The sequence below is a fragment of the Pogoniulus pusillus genome, chromosome 25 (genome assembly GCF_015220805.1).
Source record: "Pogoniulus pusillus isolate bPogPus1 chromosome 25, bPogPus1.pri, whole genome shotgun sequence".
Lineage (NCBI taxonomy): Eukaryota > Metazoa > Chordata > Aves > Piciformes > Lybiidae > Pogoniulus > Pogoniulus pusillus.
The window spans coordinates 8045978-8073771 of NC_087288.1; the positions used below are offsets into that span (position 1 = coordinate 8045978).

General features: G+C 45.5%; 1 protein-coding gene across 1 annotated transcript in view; it reads left to right on the forward strand.

Annotated features, from left to right (window-relative positions):
• Positions 1-27290, forward strand: part of XDH (xanthine dehydrogenase) — a 55028-nt gene extending 27738 nt beyond the window's left edge. The window contains exons 18-36 of the mRNA XM_064164332.1: positions 1788-1911; positions 2868-2987; positions 4899-4995; positions 6193-6317; positions 7036-7169; positions 9217-9304; positions 9855-9941; positions 11446-11637; positions 12466-12611; positions 13167-13248; positions 13895-13990; positions 15152-15280; positions 17146-17220; positions 18035-18087; positions 19671-19785; positions 20399-20464; positions 23035-23223; positions 24556-24723; positions 25571-27290. Of these exons, the coding sequence (XP_064020402.1) occupies positions 1788-1911; positions 2868-2987; positions 4899-4995; positions 6193-6317; positions 7036-7169; positions 9217-9304; positions 9855-9941; positions 11446-11637; positions 12466-12611; positions 13167-13248; positions 13895-13990; positions 15152-15280; positions 17146-17220; positions 18035-18087; positions 19671-19785; positions 20399-20464; positions 23035-23223; positions 24556-24723; positions 25571-25621 (2137 nt within the window). The 3' untranslated portion in view covers positions 25622-27290. The remainder of the gene's footprint in view (positions 1-1787; positions 1912-2867; positions 2988-4898; positions 4996-6192; positions 6318-7035; positions 7170-9216; positions 9305-9854; positions 9942-11445; positions 11638-12465; positions 12612-13166; positions 13249-13894; positions 13991-15151; positions 15281-17145; positions 17221-18034; positions 18088-19670; positions 19786-20398; positions 20465-23034; positions 23224-24555; positions 24724-25570) is intronic.
• Positions 27291-27794: the final 504 nt, after the last annotated feature.

Consider the following 27794-nt stretch of genomic DNA (forward strand, 5'->3'; position numbering starts at 1 on the left):
GCTCTGATATCTTCCACTTCACCTGAGGCCTGTTTTGACCAGCAAGTGCCTAGTAAAGGTCATCTTCCTTTCTATTTCTCACTAAGGGAAGCTGTCAGGGATTTGTTTCTGAAGCATCACTGCAGAAACACAGGGAAGTGAACATTCCAAAGAAAACCAGCATTGTCTTCAGTTCCTGCTCTCTAAGAGTTCATGTGGGAAAGTTCATTCATACATTTGAGGTCTTTTTAAAAAAGCCTGTAGCTCCTTGGAATAGCTAAACAATGACTTTCAGGAACAGTTTGTACAAGCATGCTGAAAACATTGCAGCAATAAATCATTCAGCAAAAAAAAAAATCCCAAGGCTACTGCTCTTCTGCTTGTAACAGTGCCCTTGCAAAGCAAGCCACTTGCACAGCCACTGTGCAAAATGCTGCAAAAGGAGCTTCACAGTCTTCTGCAACACCTTGTGAAGTGCTCCATATGAAAATTAAATTACATTACACTTGTCTAGTTACTTTCTGGCCTGCTTTTCATTTAATTTTAAATCTGTATATGGCTCAAGCAGACACTTTGGTTAAATCTTAGAATCATAGAATCAACCAGGTTGGAAGAGACCTCCAAGATCATCCAGTCCAACCTAGTACCCAAGTACCTGGTGATTACCAAAGAAAGCCTTTTATCAGTCTTCTTGGCATTGGGAACAGCAACTTTTAAGCATCCTTTTAAACACCCTGCAGCTTCCTTGTGATTGATGTTCAGCAATTTCTCCCTGACTTAGACACAGAGGTGACCCTACAACAGATATTTCTGCAGTACATTTTCATGTTTGTCAACAAGCAGGGAGTTTTTAGCCCAGAAGACCAATGGCATCCTGGGCTGCAACAAAAGAAGTATGGCCAGCAGATCAAGAGAGGTGATTTTATCTCTCTGCTCTGGTGAGATCTCACATGCAATACTGTGTCCAGCCATGGAGCTCCCAGCATAAGAGAGACATGGACCTGGTGGAGTGGGTCCAGAGATAATCAGAGGGCTGGAACATCTCTCCTGCATTGAACAGGCTGAGAGAGTTGAGGCTGTTCAGCCTGGAGAAGAGGGAAACTTTACAGCAGTCTTCCAGTACATGAAGGGGACCTACAGGATGACTGGGGAAGGACTGTTTAGAAGGGCTTGCAGTGGATAATGGTCAGTGGTTTGAAAGTGGAGCAGGGGAGATTTAGGTTGGACACCAGGAGGAAGTTTTGCACAATGAGAGTAGTGAAATACTGGAACAGGCTGCCCAGGTCTGTGTCTGTGTCCCTATCCCTGGAGACACTTGAGATCAGCTTTGATGTGTCCCTGTGCAGCTTGCTCTAGTTGAAGGTGTCCCTGCTGAGTGCAGGGGGATTAGACTAGAAGACCTTTGAGGCTCTTTTCCAGCCTGATGCATTCTGTGAATCTGTGAGTAACCATGGCACCTGAGATGACAGCAGAGACATCACTAACACCAAAGGGTGCTGAGAGACCTTTAGGTCATGTGGTGGTTGCATCAAGTTCAGATATGTCTTAGAGAAAAGATGTGTGACATGGTATAGTCCAAGGAAGCAGACTGGGGATCAGACTCCCAGCCAGGATTCAGATCCTAGGTGGTTTTAATCTAATCTGTTGCCCTTTCTGCCTTGGGCTCACATTCCATTCACATAACAAACTGCTTCTCTTTTGCACATCTGGATCCAGAGAGTCATGAAAATGTGTTGATATGTCATAAACACTGACAAAAAGCAAAATTAGAAATACTAACAACTGCCTCCCTTCCTTTCTTTCTCTAGTTCTGTAGATGCTTCTGAAGCCCAGAGTGTTCCTGGCTTTGTGTGCTTTGTCTCTGCCAAGGATGTTCCTGGCAGTAACATCACTGGCATCGGTAACGATGAGACTGTCTTTGCTGAGGATGTGGTATGTGCTTAAATAGAGCATTTTTTTTTCACCACACAGCTCAGGAGATAAGATTTCTCATATTTCCCAGTGAAACCCTCTGCCTTAAACACAGATAAATTCTATCTGCACTGGAGTCATGAGAAATCTTGGTGCCAAATTCAATAAAGCCTGAGTACCTTTGCCCCCCTCCCCTGGCTTATTTGCACTGTACACCTCTAAGCTGCAGGTCACTGGCACAAGTTCACTCACTCAGTTACTGCCCAAAGTTATTTGTCATTGTCTTCTCTTGACTGGTTTTAAGTAGACTGGTCTGAACAAGCAGGTGAAGAACTGCACAAAAGGAACAGGTGAAGAGAATTATCATGAGCCTCACATCACATACATTTTAGGTTGAGAAAGGTTCTCCTCCCCTTCTATTCTGCCCTGGTGAGGCCACGTTTGCAATATTGTGTCCAGTTCTGGGCCCCTTAGTTCAAGAAGGACCTGCAGAGAAGTACTTTGAGAGAGTCCAGCAGGGAGCCACAAAAATGATTAAGGGAATGGACCATCTTCACTATGAGGAGAGGCTGAGGAGCTGGGGCTCTAGCTTGGAGAAGAGGGGTGACCTCATTCATGTTCACAAAGATGTAAAGGGCATGTGCCAAGAGGATGGATCCAGGCTTCTCTTGGTGATGCCCAACAACAGGACAAGAGGCAGTGGGTGAAAGTTGAGGCATAGGAAGTTCCATGGAAACATGAGAAAGAGTTTTTTTCACTGTGATGGTGGCAGAACACTGGAACAGGCTGCCCAGGGAGGTTGTGGAGTCTCCCTCTCTGGAGATACTCAAGACCCACCTGGATGGGTTCCTGTGTGATCAGGTCTAGGTGATCCTGCTCTGGCAGGGGGGCTGGACTTGATGAGCTTGCAGCCCCTAGCATTCTGCAATTCTGTGATATACATACCAAATGATGATGGATCTTAATCTTGCCTGTAGGTCACTTGTGTTGGCCATATCATTGGTGCAGTTCTTGCAGACACACAAGAACATTCCAGAAGAGCAGCTAGAGCTGTGAAGATTAAGTATGAAGAGCTCAAACCTATTGTCACAATTCAGGTAAGATGCCTCAGATCTCCTTCTGCAGTTAGATTGGGACTCTCTGATGTCTGGCTGACTTCTCTTCTCACACATGAGGTTCTTTAGCTACATGTTCTGTTAGTCTTTGGAGGTGCAGCAGGATATGGAATAAAGGAATAATTTGTATATTTAAATATGAAGATGTGTGATACTGGATGGGAGTTTATTGATTTCTTCTGTGCTATTTAAAGCTAAACCAAACAGACTAAGCCTTGGTAGATAGATTGTGCTCAGCACAAATTAGTTTACATTAACAAGGCTGCTGTCACTTACATTCTTACTCCTAAGTGCTTGCTGTCAATAATCTCTGCTATGATCCCACTGCCTTCATTGGTGTCCATCATTCTTCACTCTCTGATTTATAACAGTAACAAGCTGTGAAAAAGTCTCTTTAGGCTGTGTCACTGCATTACTTCTCTGCAGACCTCTTGTCTAGTTTCTAAGCTTACAATATTAGTTTTCAGGCGTTCATTCTCCACTCTGAACTGAACGGACACAGCCTTTAAGTGGCTTTTCTCAAAGCTGAAGAAATCAATGCCAACAATTTGTGGTCATTCCATGCCTTTTGAATTTTAAGCAGAAGGCTTGCTGACACGATTTCCCTATGTGCCAGCAAAAGCAAGCAACAGTATCTGATGCAGCACTCACGTCTCTGACAAGGACTTTCTTACAAAGGACTTTTTCCAAGGGCAAGTGATAGGATGAGGGGAAATGGACTGAAGCTTGGGGAGGGCAGATTTAGACTGGAAATTAGAAAGGATTTTTTTTTACAGTGAGAGTGGTGAGACACTGGAACAGGTTGCCCAGGGAGGTCGTGGGTGTCTCCTACCTGGAGGTGTTCAAGGACGGGTAGGATGAGGCCTTGAGCAACCTACTCTAGTGGAAGGTGTCCCTGCCTATGGAAGGACAGTTTGAACTGGATGATCATTAAGGTCCCTTCCAACCCAAACCCTTCTATGGGTCTGTGAGTCTAGAAATGTGAACAAAATATAAGAAGCCATTCTTAGTGGAAAAAAACAAGAACTGTGGAATTTAAACTAATTTGTTTAATGGTTGCTATTTCATCCCATGTGTTTTGTAATGTGGATTGTATCCAGGCAAACGTGAGGAGGCTGTGCCTTGTCTTATCTAGACAGATGGTGGTACTGTCACCTGAAGACAGAGGGTTCTATGTATGATTTGTGGCTTCACAAATGATGTGTGAGAACTTTGCCTTTTTTGAGGCTTCTAGTTATATATTCAACCAGGCAAGTTGAGAGTGGAGCCAAAAATGTGCATGCTTTTAAAATTATTTGTTGTTATTGTTGTTTGAGCACTCTGTGGCTGCTTTGTCATTATGGAAAGCTTCTGTTTTGGCAAAAGCGAAATGCATTTCTAAAACCTCCCCAAGAAAGATTATTGTGCAGTAGCTCAGAAGCAAAGTATTTGTGCAGAGGTTCTTCTCAAAGAGATTTAATTTCTCCCTTTTCTTTTTTTCCCTTTTTTTCCTTTTTCCCCCCATTTCTTTTTGCCTTTTCCCTTTTTTGCCTTTTCCCTTTTTTGCCTTTTCCCATTCTTATTTTCTCTTTCCTTTTCCTCCCTCTTCTGGGCACAGAGCACAGTTCATATAAGTTGTAAGTCATAGCTCTAGCTACAGACCTTGGGGTTCTGGGTCTGTAATGTAAAACTGGGTGATAGAGCAATCTGTGATTGTCCACCTATGGTGTTTATAGTGAGATTGCTGTGTTGCCAAAAATCACTTTATATGGCTTTGAGTGGTGTCACTCGGCTGCTACCAAGTGTTTGGTAAGTTCTTGTGCTTCTTATCTTGGATATTTTTTCTTCTGTCAGAGGAAGCTTTATTTGCTCTCTGCTTCCACAAACATTCCACTGTATCATTTTGATCCCTAGGAAGCCATTGAGAAACAATCCTTTCTTAAGCCTATAAAGAGGATTAAGAAGGGAGATGTGAAGAAAGGATTTGAAGAATCTGATCACATTTTGGAAGGTGAGAAGGAGCATTTATGCTCTTTTAAAATCAGATAGTTTGTGACAAAAGAAGTCATGCTATCAGCCTCCTTTGCATACTGAACTCATGGAAGTAAGGCTTTTGGGACTGAATTAACTTCATATTAAGTTTCAACCAACTGTTTAAATCTCTCAAGAGGTATTTATATATAATTTCAGTACCAAACAGACTTGGATGGTTCCAGATGTGCCCTGTAAACACTATGTAAGAACACGTTTTTCTTAAGCAAATATTCTCCAAAGCAAAATGTGTCCATGTAGGAGTTTTCCCTACCCAGACATAACTTTGTCTGAACTTTATAGATAGTCAGATTTCTTTAACCTGCTATAGACATGTGTGCTATGAAAGGGGGCAGACCAACCCCTCAGGGAGACAAGAGAGAGACCCCTGCCATGTACCAGAGGTGGCATTATCTCACACATTTCTCACTGATGCACCTCATGAAGCATCAGTTTTGTTGATGCTGGATTGGATAAAAGGAAGAGAGCAGCAGGATTTTGAGACCTCCTCTGAATATTAATCTTCATGACAGCTGAATAGACCAGGACCATGATTCAGAAAGGAGGTTGATTTTGACATTTAATAATGTGTGGCATCACTGAACATTGTACCCTCAGCACTGCCAGGTAAGTTGTCCTGGGAAAGAGCCACAGGCAATGACAGTTGGTTCCCAGTTGGATTTTCTTAAGGCATTTTGGGTTTCTGGTTTTCTTTTACTCTTTCAAAGTCTGTAACCTTGTATTTGCTCTGCTCAGCTAGACTATGCTTATTTTTAGCTTTCATCTCAGTGGTGTTATCAGGGCAGTCTGAAAGGCACCAAATACTTCATCTGAAGAGATGCTGGGTGTACAGGCTTCTCTTTCAAATGTCTGCCACTTGTGTTTTGGAAGGAAGATTACTGGAAAGGGGAGGGAATGACTGGTTTGGGTTTTGATTTTGTAGTTTTGTTGGTTGGTTGGTTGTTTTTTGTTGTTGTTGGGGGATTGTGTGTATCTGTGTTTTGTTTTGGGGGTTTTTGAAACCTTCAAACCCAGATGTGTCAGGTTTTGATCTAGTGCACAGGATTGTCATTTAACACATGTCAAATGGGCAGTAGCTTGCAGGCATCAGATGATGTGAGACACCTTCTGACACCAGGGACACCCTATCTTTGTGTCACCCCTTTCACTTTTCTAGGAGAGATGTACCTCGCTGGCCAGGAGCATTTCTATCTGGAAACTCATAGTACTCTGGCTGTGCCAAAGGGGGAAGATGGTGAGATGGAACTCTTTGTGTCAACCCAAAACCCAGCAAAGACACAGGTACCATCTTACTGCCCTGCTACCTAAAAGGCATTTAGTTTCTCAGCTTCAGACTAGCCAAATGGTTCTATAACTCGCCCTATTTTGTGTTGAATTAAAAAAGCATGCCTAGGCTTTGAGTTAGGTATGGGATCTGAAGTTCATTCCCATCCTACTAGTGTCCTGAATCTGCTTCCAGGTGACAGAGATGTTTCTGTTGGTGGCACATCTTTGTCACCAGGGATTTCATGCTTAACCTTTTCTGGAGAGGGTGCCAGTAGGCATGGCTGTTGAATGACATGTCAGTAGGAGAGGCAGTGTAAACACTGACTGTATATACCAAACCTGACTTCCTGAGAGAGAGGCCACTGGCACTGTGGGTTGTCTTTGGCCTATTTACTGGCTCACCAAGATTGCCCAAAGGTCTTGTAACAGAATGAGAAGAATAGATGGAATGGTACCAACATCAAACCCTATCATAAAGGAGATTTGTCTTTGGTGACTTTGTCTCTAGTCAGTCTACTCCTGAATCTGGTGCTGTCTGCTGAAGCACTGTGTGCCTTCCCACACTGGAGATGAAATATTGGACTCAATGGTTTCAGTTGCAGAACCAATAGGACCTGATCCATAACACAGCATTTGCCCTGTTGCAATGGTTGCAGAAAGGCAATGTGCAGATACCTGGTTCTTCACACCCAGTTCAGCTCTGCAGAGGTTCTGCTGTTCTGTTTTGCTGTAGGAGTTCACTGCTAATGCACTGGGAGTCCCTTCAAACCGGATTGTGGTTCGAGTGAAAAGAATGGGAGGAGGATTTGGAGGAAAGGAGACTAGGAGCACTATTCTGACAACTGCAGTGGCTGTCTCAGCCTCCAAGTAAGTCTGGGTGTGGGGCACAGGGCTTTTTTCTTTCAGACTGCCTCTTTCTGGAGCTCCATTTGCTGTGCAGCACATTCAAGACTCACATCTAGTTATTGTGCAGCTTATAGCAAGCCTGGGATTTCTCAAAAGAGATGTCTAGTGGGGTTTTAGCTGGTAGGAGGAACTGAACCTGCTTAAAGGGTGTGTCAGCTTTAGGAGGAAAGCCCCTTTACTTAGCTGGTCCTTTGGTGTTCTCTGACAACTCTCCTATCTCAAATCATCTGCCTATCCCTTTCACCCCAAATCTTTCACAAATTCAGCACTAGCCACACTTATTTTGTATAACAGAGATATGAGAGTCTCTTGTTTGCTCAAAACTCTACTACACCAGCCTTGCACCACTATTTCCCTGCTCTTTGGATTTTTCCCTAGGAAGAGTAGCAGACCACTGAACAGAACCCCCTACTTTCCAAACCCCTAAAAGCTGCTGTCAGTGGTAGATGCATCTTGCAGCACAGCACCATTTTGATAAAATGCCTTTGGGAAAAAGCAGCCAAAATGAAGCTCCTGCACTTAAATGGCTTAATTTTCCATGTTCTGAGCAAACCCTCTCCTTTCTCTAATTAATCAGTAATACATGTGCATTTTTTAGTCTTTGCCAGCCAAACCACTATTTTATATCCCAGAGGTTATGAAATAACATCTGTGGCATTCCCTGGTTATTTTTACAACACAAAGTGAGGCACTAGGAAGGCAGAATTGCCAGAAAATTGAAGATCAACTCCCTCCTTGTTTCCTTTTTTGGATAATAAATAAGTAAATCAAACTGAAGGTCAAAGTGAAGGCTAGTTAGTACTGTGCTTAGCATTATTGTGTAATTCCTGTGTCATTCTCTATTGCAAAGCTAAGTGAATGCCTTGAGAAATAGCCTGGGAAACAGTGATTGTTCAGTTGGTAGCATCTATCTCTGTAAGAAACCCTCCCTGCTGTGAAAAAAAACCTGAGGGAAACCTGAGGGACCTGAGGCTGCTTAGTCTGGAGAAGAGAAAGCTGAGAGAGGATCTTATCAATGTCTATAAATATCTGAGGAGTGGGTGTCAAGATGAAGGTGCAAGGCTCTTTTTGGTGGTGCCCAGTAATAGGAGAAGCAGCAATGGGTACGAGCTGAAACACTGGAGACTCAAACTCAACATGAGGAGAAACTTCTTTACAGTGAGGGAGACAGAGCTCTGGAGCAGGCTGCCCTGAGAGATTGTGGAGTTTCCTTCTCTGGAGACTTTCAGAACCACAGAACTACAGAGTCACAGAATGCCAGGGGCTGGAAGGGAACTTGGAAGATCACCCAGTCCAACCCCCTTGCAGAGCAGGATCACCTATACCAGATAGTGCTGAATCACATCCAGGTGGGTCTTGCATATCTCCAGAGAGGGAGAGTCCTCAACTGCCCTGGGCAGCCTGTTCCAGTGTTCTGTTACCCTCACAGTGAAAAAAAACCTCCTTGTGTTTCCATGGAACCTCCTGTGCCTCAGCTTCCACCCATTGCCCCTTGTCCTGTCATTGGACGCCACTGAGCAGAGCCTGGCTCCAGCCTCTTGGCACTCACCCTTTACATCATTATAAACATCAATGAGGTCACGTCTCAATCTCCTCCTCTCCAAACTAAAAAGCCCCAGCTCCCTCTTTTCTTCATAACCCACCTGGGTGCATTCCTGTGTGACCTGGCTGAGGCGGTCTGACTCCTGCAAAGAAGCTGGACTCAATGATCTTTAGAGATCTCTTCCAACCCCCGATGTTCTATGGTTCTATGCCTTTATCCTTCTTTTGAATGTAAGAATCTCTGCAAGAGTTGTTACAAATAGGTCCCAACTTCTAAGATCTTACCTTTTTTGGTTTTGCTCATTCTTGCCATTTTCTTAAGAGGAAGTTATATGAACCAAACACCTTACTCCTAACTTCCCCTTGTCACTCTGGAAAGACAATGCCCACCAAAAAGGAGTGGCTCACTCTGTAGGGACTGTGGTGTGCACTTCAGACTTGGCCTGATAAATGTGTCCTTCAACAGAACTGGCCGCCCGGTCAGGTGCATGCTGGACCGAGATGAGGACATGCTGATAAGTGGTGGGAGACATCCCTTCCTGGGGAGGTACAAGGTATGGAATCATATGGAATGGATGCCTGGTGCCTTGGTGCTGTCACCTGAAGCATCAGAGAGTAGTAAGACACTGTGAAAAAAATCACTTCTCTGGTTGTTTAACTGCTGATCCTCCCCATTGCAAACGGATCAGGGCAGCTGTTAAATCTTGCAGAAGTTCTTTTGGCTTGGATAGTTCCCTTCTTGTGACCTCAGCATAAACACTTCCCTCTTCCTTGCAAGTAAGACTGCCCCTGTTGACAGTTGGATTGCACTTAGATGCTCCCCCAGCTGTTTACAGTCTTGTGCCACTGTTTGTTTCCTTACCGCCCATTCCTCCTCGATCCCCATCTGCTTTTCTATGCAAAAACCTGTTCAGGAAGTTGTAGCTGTCACAACTAGTGAGCACCAAGGTGCGTAGATGGCCCTTTACTTCCTCAGTGCTGCCTGTGCTATGCTGGAGAAGAAGACAGCCTTTTGCCCTCTGTAAGGGCCATTCAGCTTTTGGAGGGAAGCACAAACCAGAACATTTGGTAGAAAACTGATTACTGAGGAGTCTCTCTTAACAGGTTGGTTTCATGAAGAATGGGAAAGTCAAGAGTCTGGAGGTGTCATACTACTGCAATGGGGGCAACTCTGTAGACCTCTCTTATGGTGTAAGTAGAATTTTCTGATGGCTGACTAGGCAGAAGGCATTTCCCTGTGCAACCTTTTGCTCTGACTCCAGACAGGTGTTATCTACAGCATTGCTTGCACATCCTGCTCTTCAACATGAGTGAAAACAAAGCTCGATGGGTTTTTGGAGCTTCTACATTTGCTTTCTGAGCCAAGTGACCTGCCTTGACATGCGCCACTTAATTCCCATTAATGCTGTAATAACCTGGATTAGGCAAAAGGGTCAAGAGATTCACCTTTGCATTACAGAGGGCTGCGATGGGAAACTCGTTGCGCAATGCAGGATGACTGAGAGTTCCCCAACTTTGAGGAAAGTCAGCTCCTTGCAAGAAGAAACACCTTAGTCAATAGGCTGATCAGGGCACAGTGCCTAAATCAACAAGCTCCTTAAAGACTGGCTGAAGCTAATCCTAGGTTCACAAGGACTAAGGCAAGAGTGGGCCTGAGTTCTCTTTGTCTCCAAAAAGTTTTGCGCTGGCAAGGAAGATCTCTTTCCTCTCACATGAGTAACCAACTCAACAGCCTAGTGTCAGCCATGATTATTCTGGGCCACTCAGCCTTTGATGATTTTCTGCAAGAATGAACGCATTTCAGTAGGAGAGAATTCTAAGAGCTGTCTCTCAGAGTGACATTCCATGCTGGCCATGTGGCTGGTGCTGTGCAGAGCAAGTGACAGGCAAGCGTCTTTGCGCAAACTGAGGGCCTGATCGAGAGGCCATCGATGGGAATTGTCTTCTGTGTCTGGAACAGGGAACTGGGAAGTGCTCCTTGTTGAAGTAAGGTTTGAGTATGCATAGTCTCCTCTCTGTGCTGCTGATGGAAGGGAAATCTGGGAATGTGAGCTAGAAAGCTCTAGGCCTTTGCCAGGTTGGACAATTAGTGGCCAAAGATCTCACTGTTTAGATGTGGTTGTTGAAAATCTTAATTTGGTGAGGTTTCCCTTCCTCCTGCTGCCCAGCTGCTGAGCCAGTTCATATCAGTAAGACTTCTTTTCCAGTTAAATATTACTCAGTATAATTAGGAGAAGATTCTGGCTCTTCCAGGTAGCAATTTGACAGCATGATCCCAAGGCCACAAAGGACTTTAAAGCTCAATGTGCCCCAGGGTCACAAGTGTCAACAGAGACTTATTGTCCTGTCCCTCGGGAGGGCTGAACACTGCATTGCAAATGGAGGGAGGACTGGCTGCACCTCAGTGCTCAGCCAGCAGTGCTGCCTGTGGAACTGCACTGCATTGCAAATGGAGGGAGGACTAGCTGCACCTCAGTGCTCAGCCAGCAGTGCTGCCTGTGGAACTGCACTGCATTGCAAATGGAGGGAGGACTGGCTGCACCTCAGTGCTCAGCCAGCAGTGCTGCCTGTGGAACTGCAGGGTGCAGGAGGAAGTGCTGGTTATTGCAAATTAGCTTCAGAGCTTTCTGGCCTGGCTTTAGCTGCTAGGGAGAAGTCTGACACATGAGTCACCTCCAATCCTTCTCTTCACCAGGTTTTGGACCGAGCCCTCTTACACTTGGATAACTCCTACAACATCCCTAATGTGAGCAGCACAGGCTTTGTTTGCAAGACCAACTTGCCTTCCAACACAGCCTTCCGTGGCTTTGGAGGGCCGCAGGGAATGATGATTGCTGAGTGCTGGATGAGCGACATTGCTCGGAAGTGTGGCCTGCCACCTGAGGAGGTACAGTTCCACCAACACCTTTCAGGATGCTGCTGTCCTTGAACAAGCTCTGAGAACTGGACATGACATCCATATTATACCATGGGTTACCTTCTGCTTCATTAAACTGTCACAGTAGCCTCCATTTGTACCTCCTGCTTTAAGGATAGGTGTATATATATATTAAGAAAAGGGACTAGGTACCTTAGTCTTACTAACAATGCACTTAACTCCCAGTTTCCTCTTGAAAATTCCCAGCTGTAATGTCTTAGCCCCATTTTCCCATGAACCATAGAATCAGAGAGTGACTTGGTTTGGAAAGGACCTCAGAGATCATCTACTCCAACTTCCACATCATGGACAGGGACACTTCTCAACTAGACTTGGCTGCTCCTGGCCTCATCCAACTTGGCCTTGAACACCCCCAGAGAGGAATAATACACAACCTCTCTGGGGAACCTGTTCCACCCTTATACTGACTAACTTCCTAAGATCCAGTCTAAACCTACTCTCCCTCAACTCCAAACCATTCTCCCTTATTCTCTGTCCAGACACCCTTAAGAAAAGTCCCTCAACAGCTTTCCTGTTGGATCTCTTCAGGTATTGGAATGCAGCTCTAAGATCTCCATGGAGTCTTCTCTTTTCCAGGCTGAACAACCCCAGCTCCCTCAGCCTATCCTCATAGCCAAGGTGCTCCAGCTCTTGGACCATCTTTCTGGGCCACAGAATTCCATTGTGCTGTAGAGTAGACAGAGAAATAAAACTAAGACTCAACATGCTTTTGATGTCATCAAAGACCTAGTCTGAAGCATTAAACTTGGCCTATCTTGTCTCTGTCTCTCTGGGAAGGTGAGGAAGCTCAATCTTTATCACGAAGGAGACCTGACTCATTTTAACCAAAAGCTGGAGGGATTTACTCTACGAAGATGCTGGGATGAGTGTTTGTCAAGCTCCAGCTACCATGCCAGAAAGAAACTAATTGAAGAATTCAACAAGTAGGTGTTGTGGAGCTGTCTTGGTACTGGGCAACACTTCTCAAGTTCTCTTAGCAACTGGAGTGATGTGAAGTCAGACCTTATAGTTGCAGAGTGACTTCTAAAATTTTCTCCTCTTGAAATTCCTTTATTAATTCCATCAATGAGCTGATAGCTTAAATAAGGCAGGGATCAGACCTAGCATAACATGATTTTTGAAGGGAAATGTGGGAGAGGAGGAGGCTCTGAAATCCAGCTAGTCTTCTCCTGTGACTGCCAAGGCTTCCCACTACTTCAGAGTCTTTTTTTCCTCAGTTTGCTTTTATATGCAACGGAATAAGTAATAGAGCAGACAATTGCTTCTATAATGGGTGAGGGAGCATATTCAGATTGGATTTCTCCATGTTGGGACCCACAAAGAAAGGTAGCCTTTCATAAGATCTGCTGATTAATTCCATCTGTATCTTACTCAGGTATTTCATGTCTGCTTTGACTCCCAAGCTCTCTGAGGGAAAATGTAGAAGTGAGTTGTGATGAAAGCTTCATGGGCACATGAATAATGTTCTCTCCTTGCAGGCAGAATCGCTGGAGGAAGAGAGGGATGTGCATCATTCCTACTAAGTTTGGCATCAGTTTCACTGTCCCATTTCTGAACCAGGTCTGTGGGCATCCTTCATCCTTTCAGCTCAGAAGTTAGATTTGTGCTGCTCCCCCATTTGTACCGAACTGGGACTTTTCAGAGAATCATAGAATGGTCTGGGTAGGGAGGGTCCTCCAAGCCCCAACTCTGTCCAATCCCCTCTGCAGTTAGCAGGGACACACTCAACTAGATCAGGTTTTCCAAGGGGGAGTAAAACAGTTAAGAAAGAGCCTGTACTTGTTCACACCAAAATGAGCAACCCAGCAGTTTATACTGTCCCACAGACACCTCAGTGCAGCTGCATTTCAAGAGTTTTGTGTTCTGTTCCTTTCCTTTCCCTGCCTGTTCCCTCTTCCTCAATGGTTGAAATGCTGTTCCTATATTTGCTCAGCCAGTGGTGTGGGCAAGTTCAGGTGAAGGGTTACTTCACTTGGTTTCTGATCTGAAAATACAATCTGAGCCTTTGTATGTCATTAGAACTTCTAGTGAGTGGGAGAGACTTAAACCAAACTTATACCTCTAGTGTAAACAAGTGGCTTTAATCCCATCAAAGAACAACTGGTCTGGTTCCAATTGATTTATCTTTGTAGTTTGTAACTGAAATCTTTTAAGTACTTCACCAGTTCATTTATGATGACTCTTGGATTAATGTTCACTTTTATAGGCTGGGGCTCTGGTCCACGTGTATACAGATGGATCTGTGTTAATCACACACGGCGGGACTGAGATGGGTCAAGGGCTTCACACCAAAATGATTCAGGTAATAATGAGCTTGGGCTTAAAGGAATGAGACATCCTTCTAGGGAAATCACACTCAGTCTACATATTGCTTCAGAAAGCTTGACATTTCCTCTATGTGCATGCCTAGGGAACAAATCATGACTAATTCCTCTTAATTGTTTGAGCAGCAGTGCTAAATTACCAGAGAATTATCACAGCCGAGCATGAGAATTAGATTCTTCATCATCTTAACCCTTCTTATGTAGATAATGCAGGTCGTGTCTTCAATCTAACTACTCTGGCAGTATAATCTCATCCCATAAAACCACAGTTTACACATATTTTGTACAAAAATTAGTCATATTGCAAACATTTCTCCGCCTGTGCTAACGCCTTTGTAGTTAAAAAGGCCTGAGGGAGCAACGTTGCTTTGGCAGGGAAACAAAAGGGAAATCTAACAGAACTTTTTATCCTATGATTCTTCTCACTGTTAAGAGAACATTCAGGGCCTGGAGGGTGCTCAGAGAAGAGCAGTAAGACTGGTGAGGGGTCTGGAGGGCATGGTGGCTGAGGGAGCTGGGATTGTCTAGTCTGGAGAAGAGAGGGCTGAGGGGAGATCTCATTGCTCTCTACAACCCCCTGAAGGAAGATTTGGGTGAGGCCTGTGTCCCGAGTAACCAGCAATAAGACAAGAGGAAATGGGTTTGAACTCTGCCAGGAGAGGGTTAGGTTGGATATTAGGATAAACTAACTTCCTGCAAGAGTGGTCAGGCATTGGAACAAGTGCTAGAGTTGCCATCCTTGGAGGTGTTCAAGAAGCTGTAGATGTGGCCCTTCAGGGATATAGTTTAGTGATCATGGCAGTTTGGTTACTGTTGGACTTGATGATCTTGGGGGTCTTTTCCAAGCTTAATGATTCTATGATTCTACTCTCACAACAATGAAGTGAACATCATTGTGGCAGTATATATGTGCTCACACACACTCAGGCTGTGAAGGGCAAGTGAGCCAATGTCCTGGTTAGCTCTCAGTCACCTAATCATCTGACTCTGCAAGAAAAGCTAGGTTTAGGATGGAAGTGAGGGTAGAGGATGGGAGTGAGGGTAGAGGTTGCAGTGTGGATCCCAGCAATATAAGCAATGACTGATAATGCTCATGTGTAAGAAGAGCTGCTTACTAACTGCTTACCTTTGCTCTGCAGGTGGCTAGCAGATCACTGGGAGTCCCCACCTCCAAAATTTACATCAGTGAGACCAGCACAAATACCGTCCCAAACACCTCCCCGACAGCTGCATCTGTCAGCGCAGACATCAATGGCATGGCTGTCCATGTACGGAAACCAGGTTACTTAAACTAGTGGGTTGTGAGCTGAGACTCCAGAACATGACAGCTTAATGGGAAAAGGTGGCCATCAAAAGGCAGTTCCAAGGCTAAGCATGACTGGTAACTTTTTTACCTGCTATAACCACTGGTGGTGTTAGACGATGAACGACCACATCTCTTTTAAAGGTGTTTTAAATTCTCTTTCAGTCCTTTTGTGGTTCTGAAATAGAGTGGTTGTAATTACTCCAAGTTAACAGAACAAAGCATCCATTTAAATAACTGGCTTCTTAGTAATTAGTGTGACCTTATCCTGCACTTGGCTCATACCAGCCTCATGCAGCACTACAGGCTTGGGGCAAAATGGCTGGGAAGTTGTCTGGCAAGAAAAGGACTTTGGGGGCTGTTTGACAGCTGGTTGAAGATGAGCCAGTATGTGCTCAGATGGACAAGAAGGCCAACAGCATTCTGGCCTGGATCAGGAATAGTCTGGCCAGCATGACCAGGGCAGTGATCATGCTCCTGTGTTGGGCACTGGTGAGGCTACACCTCGTATCCCAGGTGTAGTTTTGGGCCCCTCACTATGAGACAGACATTGAGGTGCTGTAGTGTGTCTGTAGAAGGGCAGCAAAGCTGCTGAAGGGTCTGGAGAAAAGGTCTAGTGAGGAGCAGCTGAGGGACCTGGGGGTGTTTAGTCTGAAGGAGACTGAGGGGAGACGTCATTGCTCTCTACCACTCCCTGAAAGGAGATTGGAGTGAGGCCAGGGTTGGTCTCTTCTCCCAGTTAACTAGTGATAGGATGAGAGGAATTTGGCTTAAGTTGTGCCAGGGGAGGTTTAGTTTGGAGGTTAGGAAAAAATTCTTTCCTGCAGGAGTGGTCAGGCTTGGAGCAGGCTGCCCAGGGAGCTGATAGAGTCACCATTCACTGTAGGTGTTGAAGAAACTTGTGGCCATGAAATTCTGGGACATGGTTTAGTGGCTGTGGTTGTGTTAGGTCGATGATTGGACTGAATGATCACGCAAGGCTTTTCCAACCAAAACAATTCAATGATTCTGTAACAAATATACTATGCTGCAGGTATTAATAGCAGACAGTTTGTGAGCTGTGCTCCAGAACCAAAGACCTCCAAGTGTTGATACACTCAGAGCAAATCATCCTCCTGTAGCAATGATATGGTCACGATTGCCTCTGATGTGGTGGAGTCACCAGTGTATATATTTGCAAGGTGTGTGACTTTTCCATGGAAAAAGAGTAACTGAGTAGTGATGAGTCTCAGGTTTAAAGACAAAGGAAAATGTAGTCTGTGAGGTGTTCAAGAAAAGCCTGGATGAAGCACTTAGTGCCATGGCCTCATTGATTGGATAGGGTTGGGTGCTAGGTTGGACTGGATGATCTTGGAGGTCTCTTCCAACCAGGCTGATTTTATTGTTCTATGATCATCAGGCTGTTTGTATTCTCTGCACAGCTTGTCTGAGGAGGTTGAGGAGGCAAGAATGTTTTCTTTTTCAGCATTCTAGGATTGTCTTTGTAGATATGCCAAGATGTCCTCCTGTGCCTCAGCACAGATAAAGTCACCGTATCAATGGGTGGATTTCTGATATTCTCTGTCATGGTCTGGAAGGTTCTGTACTGTATTTGTGATTCCCTTCTGCTATCAACATAGTCAATCTGCTTTAAAATCCTTTCTAGTCAACATTTCTTCCTCTATCACAAGGCATCTGTTAGTGAACTTTGTTGTTTTTTATGCTATGCCCAAGTCCTGAAGGCAACATTGATTTAACCAGAAAGTTTCTTGGAATTCTTGTAGGGCTCTTAATACTATAAACTGATTTTTCAAACCTTAAAATCTTGCTTCTCTCTCTCTTTGTTTCTAGAATGCTTGTCAGACTATTTTAAAAAGACTTGAGCCAATCAAACAGTCTAATCCCAAAGGATCCTGGGAAAACTGGGTGAGTTGCTTGTTATCTGTCTTGTGGCAAGTGGGCTTTGTCAGAAATTGTCTTGACTGGGACATCCTGTATGCAGGTGTATCCTCCAAGCCTTCTGCATCTCACTGACAAAGGTTTGAGCACAGTGAAACAGACACCTGGCAAGGGAAGTAAGCAAAGCTTGCAAGAGGCCATCCCAAAACATCATTTATGAGTTTAATACTGAGATTTCTCCAGACCCTGGGACCTACCTGTGACAATCTTGACCAAATAAAAGTCTTCAGTGTTTCCATCTATCTTTCTTGTCAGGCTACAGTCTTGGGCAGGAACAGAACTGACTTACAATGAAGGAGTTCTGTGACAAAGATGACTTTTTGTTGAGCTGCCATCCACCTCCTGAAATGCGCCTTGGCTGCAGTATCTTAGTCTCCTCAATAACTAGGGACTGGTTTGCTGTAAAGTTCTCAGACCATTTTCAGATCCAAGTTCTTCCCTTCATTTGGAAGTCAGATTTCCCCTGGCCTCACTGAGGTCAAGACAACTGTCAGTTTAACCTTTGTTCCTGAGTTTGAAAGTCTAACCTGTAGCTGAAAGCTGAACAAACAAGAGCAAGTCTTAGCCCTCCGCCAGTGCTCCTGGTTGCTGCTGATGGTGCAATTTGGAGTGGCAGCTGCGTCATGATGTGTCCCTTGGCACTGCTGGTGCTCGGTAGAGTGGCAGGTGCCTGTCACTGGACTCCCTCTGTTCATGTGCTCCTGGAAATCTGTTTTGGGCAGCTCTTTTGCAGGGACTAGTTGGACAATTAACGTTTTCAAACTCTTGTTTATGTTGCCAGATTAAAGCTGCCTATGAGGACTGTGTTAGTCTCTCAGCCACGGGATTTTATAGGTGAGTATTTCTACTGCTGTGCACAGCTCTTACTTTATGGCATAGATTTGCATCCAGAGACATTCTGGGAGGATTTACAGCCCCTATCCCACTCTCACTGAATTGGGGCTGCATTCCTTTCCCCATCTAGTCATGTGAGGTCGAGGTTAACACTCTCCTGGATGGGGCAGTCAGTTCCTGATAGAGTGCAGCTCTTGGGGCATGTAAATCTAAAGTAGATCTAACTTCACTCTAGCTGATGTAGGTGTGAGAAAGCATAAATGAAATCAGAGCTCTGGGGCTCTGCCATGTGTCAACCTGGTTACTCAGTGTTGCACTAGAACTGTCACACCAGGAAAAAAAGGCAGCAGGAGTTGTCCTTGAGGACAAAGCTTCTCCTGGCAACTGGCTGGAAGAGTATCCTGTCTGTTGTGGCATGAGCAGGTACCAGTGTTTTCAATTTCATTCTCCAGCTTCAAATTCCTTCTACTTCCTGTGCAGTTCTGGAATGAGGTGCTTTTATTAGTCAGATTTACTCCTGGAGGAAAATGGAGATCCATCATCCTAAAGGCAGAGGGGTTGATTAAAAAAAGTAACATAGTCTTGAGAAAAGTCTATTTAGGACTAAAATGCAACATGAGCTCATTCTTGTTGCATCTCTGAAATATTTTATTTCCTCTTAGTCAAGTGACTGTCAGTATTTTAACAAACCATTTTTCTGGTAAAGCAACCAGATACTAAGTTTGCCATGAGCTATGCTTAATGTGTTCTTAGCTTGCTCTAGTTCAGCTTGATTATGCTCTGAAATTTATGACCTCCAGGAAATGTTCAACTGCACTCTAAGGTGCTACAGGAGTGGTGGGAATGAGCTCATAATCATAGAATCATAGAATATTAGGAGTCAGAAAGGACCTCCAAAGACCATCAAGTCCAACTCCCCTGCAGGATCACCTAGGGCAGGTCACACAGGAACACATCCAGGCAGGCTTTGAAAGTCTCCAGAGAAGGAGACTCCACAACCTCTCTAAGCAGCCTGTTCCAGGGCTCCAGCACTCTCACAGTAAAGAATTTTTGTTCTATTGTTGAGTTGGAATTTCCTGTGATTGAGTTTACATCCATTGCCCTGTCACTGGGTATCACTGAAGAGACCCTGGCTCCATCCTCCTGACAGCCACCCCACAGATATTTGTAAACATTGGTAGGGTCCCCTCTCAGCCTTCTACAAACTAAACAGCATCAGGCCTCTCAGCCTTTCCTCATAAGACAGATGTTCTGTTCCTTTAATCATCCTTCTGTCTCTCTGTTGAACTCTCTCAAGCAGTTCCCTGTCCCTCTTGAACTGGGGAGCCCAGAACCAAGCACAATATTCCAGATCACAGTCATCCCAAGCTCTGAGATTCCTGGGAAAATAGAGATGACCAGAATAGTTTGGTAGTTCCAGTGAGCAGCTTTAGCAGATTTCTGTTTATAGTTGTTTACACTTTTCATTGCTGCATGGGCTTGGTGAAGTGAGTCAGTTGCAGTGTTCTCTAAGCTGTGATGAGCTTGCATTAATTTTGAATGTTCATGGAATGAAACCTGGGTTTGTTTTCCTTTGTATCTAGAATTCCTGACCTTGGCTATGACTTTGAAAAGAACGAAGGGAAACCCTTCTGCTACTTCAGTTACGGTGTTGCCTGCTCTGAGGTTGAGATAGATTGCCTGACAGGTGACCACAAGGTGAGGAGGTCAGCAATGAAGTAACTCTCTGGTGTTCAAGGGAAACAAGTGGTGGGTGTCAGCCTGTTCTGAGCTCTGTCATTGGTCTAGTGTGACCTTCAGTATGTTTCTCAACTCCTCTATTTCACAGTGCAACAATCCATAAAGTATAATAAAATGATAATTATCTACCCTGCAGGGATATTGGGAGGCTTAATGAATGATTGCAGAAGTTGCTGGATTGGCTTAAGTAAGAGATAGCAGCACTGTGTGAGCATGAAAGAACAGAAACATACTGGAACTGAGTTAATGATTAAAAATAGCACTCTTAGAAATAAAGAAACCACAAAAACAACAAAGAAGGAAAAAGCAATCATCAGAATGTGGCCTAGCTGGTTACACTAGCAGCTTGGAGCTAATATAAATCAGGTCTGTTGGATCCCTAGGGAAGTTCCTTTGATTTGCTGCTGGGATGAGCTCAGATTATAAATCAGTATGAAGAGCTGAGCTGAAATAGTTAGCTGAAACACCAGGCAAGTGAGGGTAGTGGTTGGCTGCAATACTCCTCCTCCAAGCCCATGGTGTACCAGTTTCAGTGTTCTGTGCTGATCTGCTCTTTATTTCTGGCCTTTAGAACGTTCGCACAGACATTGTTATGGATGTTGGCACCAGTCTGAACCCAGCCATAGATATAGGACAGGTAAGTGTTGCTGCTTCACTGAATGCTAGGGTTTGGGAGGGACCTCAAAAGATCATCCAGTTCAACACCCCTGCCAGAGAAGGTCACAGGAACACTTCCAGGAGGGTTTTGAAAGTTTCCAGAGAAGGAGACTGCACAATGTCTCTGGGCAGCCTGCTCCAGGGCTCTGCCACCCTCGGAGGGAAAAAGTTTTTCCTTCTGTTCCTGTGGAACCTTCTCTCCTCCAGCTTGCACCCCTTGCCCCATGTCCTGTCATTGGACACCCCTGAGCAGAGCCTGGCTTTGTTCTTCTGACATTGCCCTTCACATCTTTATCAACATGAATGAGTTCACTCTCAGGCTCCCCTGCTCCAAGCTAAAGAGCCCCAGCTCCCTCAGCCTTTCTTCACAGGGAGATCTTCTACTGCCTTCAGCATCTTTGTTGCTCTGTGGTGGACTCTTTCAAGCAGCTCCCTAAGGTCCTTCTTGAACTGAGGGACCCAGAACTGGACACAATATTCCATATGTGGCCTCACCACACAGAATAGAGAGGGATAGACCCTCTCTGGACCTACTAACTACCCACTTTCGAATCCCCCCAGGATGCCATTGGCCACAAGAGCAAGCACATTGCTGTCTGATTTCCACCACGTTCAAACTGCTCTCAGGCTTTCCTTGATGAGCTGTTAGCCTTCTCCAGTTTGTGCCTGTGCAAACAGAGCATTTTACACCTGGACATCCAGTGAGGTGTGTTAGGCTCCTATGTAACCCACTCTGACATGCACTGAACTATGCAATAGGCACAGAATTATGTAGGCAGATAGGCTGTTGGGGGGGTTTGCCTTGAGTGTGAAGGCTACAGGATATTATCCAGCTACCACTCCACTGATGATTTTCAGCATCAGCCTTGCCTAAGAACACCTCCAACTAGAGCAGGCTGCCCAGGGCTGCATAAAAGGTAATCTTGAATATCTCCATGGACAGGGCCTCAACCTCATCCCTGAGCAACTTGTTCCAGTATTTCACCACTCTCATTGTGCAGAACTTCCTCCTGATGTCCAACCTAAACCTCCCCTGCTTCAGTTTCAAACTATTGCCCTTTGTCTTACCACCACAAGCCCTTCTAAACAGTCTCTCTCCAGTGTTCCTGTAGGCCTCCTTCAGATATTGAAATGCAGTTCTAAGGTCTCCCCAGTTATGATGGAATAGGCTCATCTGAGGCATAGTTCCTACATGGTGGCATGGGAGACTAAATTTCACACCAGATTTTTATGTTGTTCTCTGTCACTATCAAGTCCCATTTAAATGAAAATTCTTCTGTGAATAAAGACTTAGGGTGGTAGATTCTGCTCTCCAGCTACTGTTATGTAGAGATTTCAACAGGAAATTGAACTGATCTCTTAGCTTGCAAATTTCTTTGCCAGGGACAAGCTTAATTCCCTGTTTTGTGCATTAGTGATCACAATGCCACCTGTCAGCAAGTAAAGGTTGTAAGCAAAGAGCTGTTTGATATAGCAGGAGATAAATCGTTACACATCTGCACATGCTCACCTAGCTATCTTAGCTCCCTTGCAAACTCTAGGTGTTGGCTGCTAGTGTCTCCAGTGAAACTGCTGGTGGATTTGGGATTTACAGGAGAGCACAAGGTGCAAAGCTCTGCTACAGCTGAATCAAAACTTCTTTGAAAGTGGCCAGAGGGAGAAGTCTTCACAGCCTGTCAGTTTGGGTCTGGGAGTAAAGAGATGAGTTCTGTGGATACTGCCAAAGAGAACTCAAGTTCCTGTGTCCTTCCACCAAGTGCTGCAGAGGCCTCGGGGAGGGCCACAGGACAGAAGGGATGTTGTGTGACTGCACGGACACAGAGCTGGGTTAGGGAACTGGTCTGCCTGTCAGATCTCTCTGTGGGCACAGAGAACAGAGCTTCTTCATGTAGGCTTGTTCAAGCATCTCCTCCTCTCATAGATTCTGTCTTCTTTTCTTTCTTCCCCCATTCCCCCCCTTAAAATTACAATAGAAAAATATACAAGTAAGTCTTTAGTAGTTGAATGGATCTGGGAGTGTTTTGACAGGTGTCTGTACACTGGTGACTTATGAATATAGAATACTTGGGAAAGAAGTTATACTGAAATGGAAAGTGTAAATTAGTTCATTTTCATATATATTACCACCAGACCTTTCAGTGGCTCTTAGAATCATAGAGTCATAAAATCAGTCAGGGTTGGAAAGGACCACAAGGATCATCTAGTTCCAACCTGTCTGCCCTGAACAGGGACACCTCACACTAGATCAGGCTGTCAAGAGCCTCATCCAGCTCAGACTTAAACACCTCCAGGGATGGGGCCTCAACCATCTCCCTGGGCAACCCATTCCAGGCTCTCACCACTCTCATACTGAACAACTTCTTCCTCGCATCCAGTCTGATTCTCCCCACCTTCGGCTTTGCTCCATTCCTCCTAGTCCTGTCTCTATCCAACATCCTAAATAGTCCCTCCCCAGCTATTTTGTAGGGCAAAATCATCAATGTTTGTACTTGCACAGGGAAGAAGAACAATAAAACCCCTGACTGTAACCTTCTTTGGATGTGTTTGTAGATAGAAGGAGCATTTGTCCAAGGCCTTGGGCTCTTCACCATGGAGGAACTGCGCTACTCTCCTGAAGGGAACTTGTACACTCGAGGGCCTGGCATGTACAAAATCCCAGCTTTTGGAGACATCCCAACAGAATTCAACGTGTCCCTTCTGCGTGACTGCCCAAACAGCAAAGCAGTTTATTCATCCAAGGTATGCCTGTGAGACCTGCAGCTCTCATGGCTCTCTAGTTCTGTAAAGCTGAGGGTGGTAATGGTGCATGTGTCTAAGCAATTAATCTTGTTCTGACGGCTTGGTTCTGGGCTCAGGATGTTTTCCCATTCCTTACCACCTGTTCTAGTTGGAGGTGTCCCTTCCTGTGGTGGGGGGCTGGAACTAAATGATCTTAGAGGTCGCTCCCAACTAAACCGTTCTATGATACTATGAAGAAGCAAAATAAGCTGTGTGTTGCTGCCCTTGTTGTCCACTAGGGGGAGCTGAAGTGGCTTTGCTGTGTGCCAACCTCCTTCTGCGTGTCAGCTCCCTGGGCGCCTTTGCTGGCACCAGATCCTTCACTGTAAATAACGTTTAACAGAACCATAGAACCATTCAGGTTGGAAAAAGACCTGTAAGATCATCAAGTCCAACCTTCTGCCCAACATCTCCATAACCACTGGACCATGTCTCTACTCTTTTTTTTCTAACACCTCCGGGGCTGGTGACCCCACCACCTCCCTGGGCACCTTTCCAGCAGTGCCATTTCCCCAGATCCAGTGTATCAAGGCCTTGTGTCTGTTTCCATGTCTCACTTTCTCTACTGTTTCACAGTGCTCCTGTCACCCTCAAAGGTCCATTTGCCCTTCAGCTGTTTGCACTGCAGTCAGTGCTGTTTGTGAGGGCTGCCCAGGGAAGGGCTGGATGGACAGCATCAGTGGTTATGATTCAACAGAACATTTAGAGGGGCCAGCCTTTTCTAAATACATCTGGCCTGCCTCCTTGCAATCTCCATTTCCCTTCCATCCGCAGGAGCATCTCTGTAAAGAGGGAGAACTTTTTGATGATTAGTGCTGATGACAGAATGTAGCAAAAAAGGGTCTGCCAAGGCACTCAGGACAGGCTAATACTCATGTAACCCCCGAGTAAGGCATTCCTGCTGGTTTGCAGGGACCAGACAGCTCACCAGCCTTCTCTGAATTCCCTTTGCTGCAATTCTGGCACCACCCAAAAGGTTATGGAAATGAGTTAGTTCCTTTCTCCTCCCTAACAGCCTCGCTGTGTCAGACAGCTTGTGTTTTCCTGCTGTTTCTCCTTAACTTGACTGGAGGTTGTTTTACCTCAGTCTTTCCTCGCTGATCACACCTGGCAAGCTGGAGTCTGTTTTAGCACTGTGTTTCCTCACGGAGAAGTTGGAAAGAGGAAGGAATGGGCAATACAATGCCCAGTTCTCTCACAGGGCTTGCTCAGCTTTCTGTTAGCTCATTAAGCCTTTCCAGGACCAGGACTGGTTTGAGCTCCAGCCTCATTCTTGTTTCTTGCTCTGTCTAGGCTGTGGGAGAGCCACCTCTGTTCCTGTCTGCCTCAGTGTTTTATGCCATTAAAGATGCCATCTACGCAGCGAGGCAGGACTCTGGTGTGACTGAACCCTTCAGGCTGGACAGCCCTGCTACCCCAGAGAGGATCCGCAATGCTTGCGTCGACATCTTCACCAAAATGGTAACAGCTTCTGACCCCACAGTGACCCAGCTCTGGGTTTAGAGCAGGCTGGGGAGGCTGTGGCCCTGTTTAAGCAGGTGTTTTGGTTGTATGGATATTATCCTTCCTTTAACATGCCACCAAAGAGAGACAGCTCCACAGATCCACACCACTAGGGCTCCCACTGCAGGAAGTGCTGCCATACAGGATCCATGAAGTCGCTGCTCAGCCCTCCATCCTCCAAGTGCTGCCCGTTGAACAAAGGCACTGTCTTGTTGCCCTGATGCTCCTGTCGTCTCTTTGGGAATCACCACCACTGACCTTGTGGATCCACACTGTGATTCAGTGGTGTCCCTCGGAGAGAACAGTGCCACTAAAAACACCCTGGGCTCCAGAATGTTAAGGCCACAGGAGACTCCTTCATGGCTGTGGGCTTGATAGGAAGGAGTGCAGCAGTCAAACCTGTCACTTTCTCTCCATGAGCTCCTCAGTGCTGTGGCAGTGCTGCATAGAAGTGGGTCCTTACACAGTCCTGCTGCATGACTTAAAAATCACAGCTGCCTGTCCACATGGGCATAATACAGCCTTCGTCAGCTAGAGCCCAGCTGCAGTGAACAGCAAACCCTAGGGACCTTAGCCATTCCCACCTCACATCTGCACCACTGTCTGGGGAGAAGGATTGTGGCATAGTTTTGAGGATTTGCATACACTGCACATCCATCAGCCCTTCCAGCAGCTAACCCAAGGGCCAAGAGCTCAGATCTTCAAGGGTACCCACATGAAAGGGAATATGGAGGGGCACACTGGACTCAGGCCAGGGCCTGCAGTTGTTGCTAACTGAGTTGTTGGTTTTTTCTTCTCTCTACAGTGCCCTTCTGCTGAGCCAGGCACCTTTAAGCCGTGGTCTGTAAGAGTGTAAAAAGGAAGTGGAGCAAACTCTCTTCAAGAAACTGAGCTTACAGCAGAAGATCCACAAGCCAGTAGGACTGTAATGGAGAAAAAAATAATATATATATGTAGTATCTGTGTTCATGTGGCTCACCCATGAGCTGATTCACGGAGCTTTCATATTTAATTGTCCAATCACTGTTTTCTCTAAGAGAGGGAATTGCTGCTGTGATGTAAATTCAAATGAAGAGTGCCTGGAAGGTGATGTTATTCCAGGTGTAATTGCTGCCATGAGGGAGATGTGCTTGTCACCAGCCAGTCTGAAATGGCAGGGTGCTTGCCTGCTTCTCCTTTTCTACTGAGGGAGGAGGAAAGACAGATCACCTTGTGTTGCTATGCCAAGAAGGACTTACATGCATTGAACCTAACCAAACAGTCCTCTAGCTGAGATGGGGGAAAGCATGAGCTGCACCGAGGGCTGGACCCTGCTGTGCCTCCTCTGCACACAAAGACGAGGAGGACTTTTGATGTTGCCTAACAAAGCTGGCCTTAGCTATGTAACAGAAGTGTTCCAGAGGAAAACCCTACAATGTGACCCACAGCTGATCTATCCGAAGTGAAATGCTGATTGCTTTGTCTGCACCAGGGCTTGAATGAATTCTTAGCTCACATGCTGCCTTGTCTACTCTGATTAAACATAAAACCAGAGACACCAAGAGGGTTTCCAGCAAAATGCTGCTTCCTTTGACGCTGCCTTTTCCCACCCCACACCTCCATTCCTTTCCTCATCTTTTAAACAGGGGACCTCGGAGTAACAGACAAAGTTAGTCATCGTTGTTCCCGAGGCAATTTATCCCCGTCCAGGCACGGGAGGATGGGCACAGCTGGCGGTTATTTGACACTGTGTGCTCTCTAGAGTCAATGCTTTGCTGTCACATCATGGCCTTGCCTTCCTAAGACCTTAGTTTTGCTGAATGTTAGAGAATTGGGCTCGTTTTGCTACAGGGACTGCTTGTCTGAAAAGAGTGCTGACTATGCCAGATCTTTGGGGCTGAAGGCCTTTTTTATGCTGGATTTAAGGCTGGGCATCCCTCTTGGCAGGTTTTGTCGCTGTCAAGTTTAACACTGCAGAATCATGTTGTTATCTCTAGGTGATGTCAGCCAGGTACTGTACCTGTTCATTGTGTGCAAGCTTTCATCTGTCTCTCTGGCCCACAGCTTTATGAAAACGTCCTTTTTCTATTCTTGTTTGTTTGTTTGCACTCCTAGGGCCATCAAAAAGAAATAAAAATGTGGTGCAAGAGGATGTAACTCCATTGCCTTCTAAAACAAAAACTGTGCTCACGTACAAACTGCTCAAAACTGGCCTTCATCTTAGGCCTTACCAAAGGAATGCACAGTTTGAAAGACTTTGCTGAAGCACTCCAGGGTATATAGCTTGGAAATGTGTAGATTTATTTCTCATCTTAAAACATGATGGTTCTGCCACCTAGAAGAAGGGCATATGTGTATATGAGTTGCAAAAAGTCTTTTGTGCCTGCTGGGCTCCCTGTGCAGTTGCTTTATTAATTGAAAGATGACATTGGTGTTTCTGAAGCTCTGAGATGCTGGGCAAGGGAGCTTTTGTGTTTTCTTCTAAAGCTGGCAACATGTGAAAAGCCTCTAGGAGGAGAGAACATGACCATTTGTGTGCCAGAGCAGCTGTTGCAGCCCATGTGCTTGTGTTCCTGGACGTCTAGGGAAGGATGCAAAATGCAAAGTCTGTGAGCAGGGCTGGTACCAGCACTGCTTCTGCTGCAGCCCCCTCATGGACATGCTCATTCAGACTAAGGGAATGTGACATGGGGAAATCTTGAGCAGTGTTGCCCCAGGGAAAGCTGCCAGTGTTGATGAGAGAACTATTCCCTGTGAGAGTCCTGGGACATGATGGGATGAGTGGGTACTCTTTCATCCCCTGTGGGGCTGTAGGAGTTCCTTTTCCATCATTTCCATCACGAGGAAGAATTTTCTTCACTGTGAGTGTGACAGAACAATGGAACAGGCTGCCCAGGGGGGTTTGGAGATAATCAAAACCTGCCTGGGTGTGTTTCTGTGTGATCTGGTATAGGTGATCCTGCTCTGGCAAGGGGGTTGGACTGGATGAGCTTTCGAAGTCCCTTCCAGCCCCTGACATGCTGTGATTCTGTGATTTCAGGGGGGGGTTT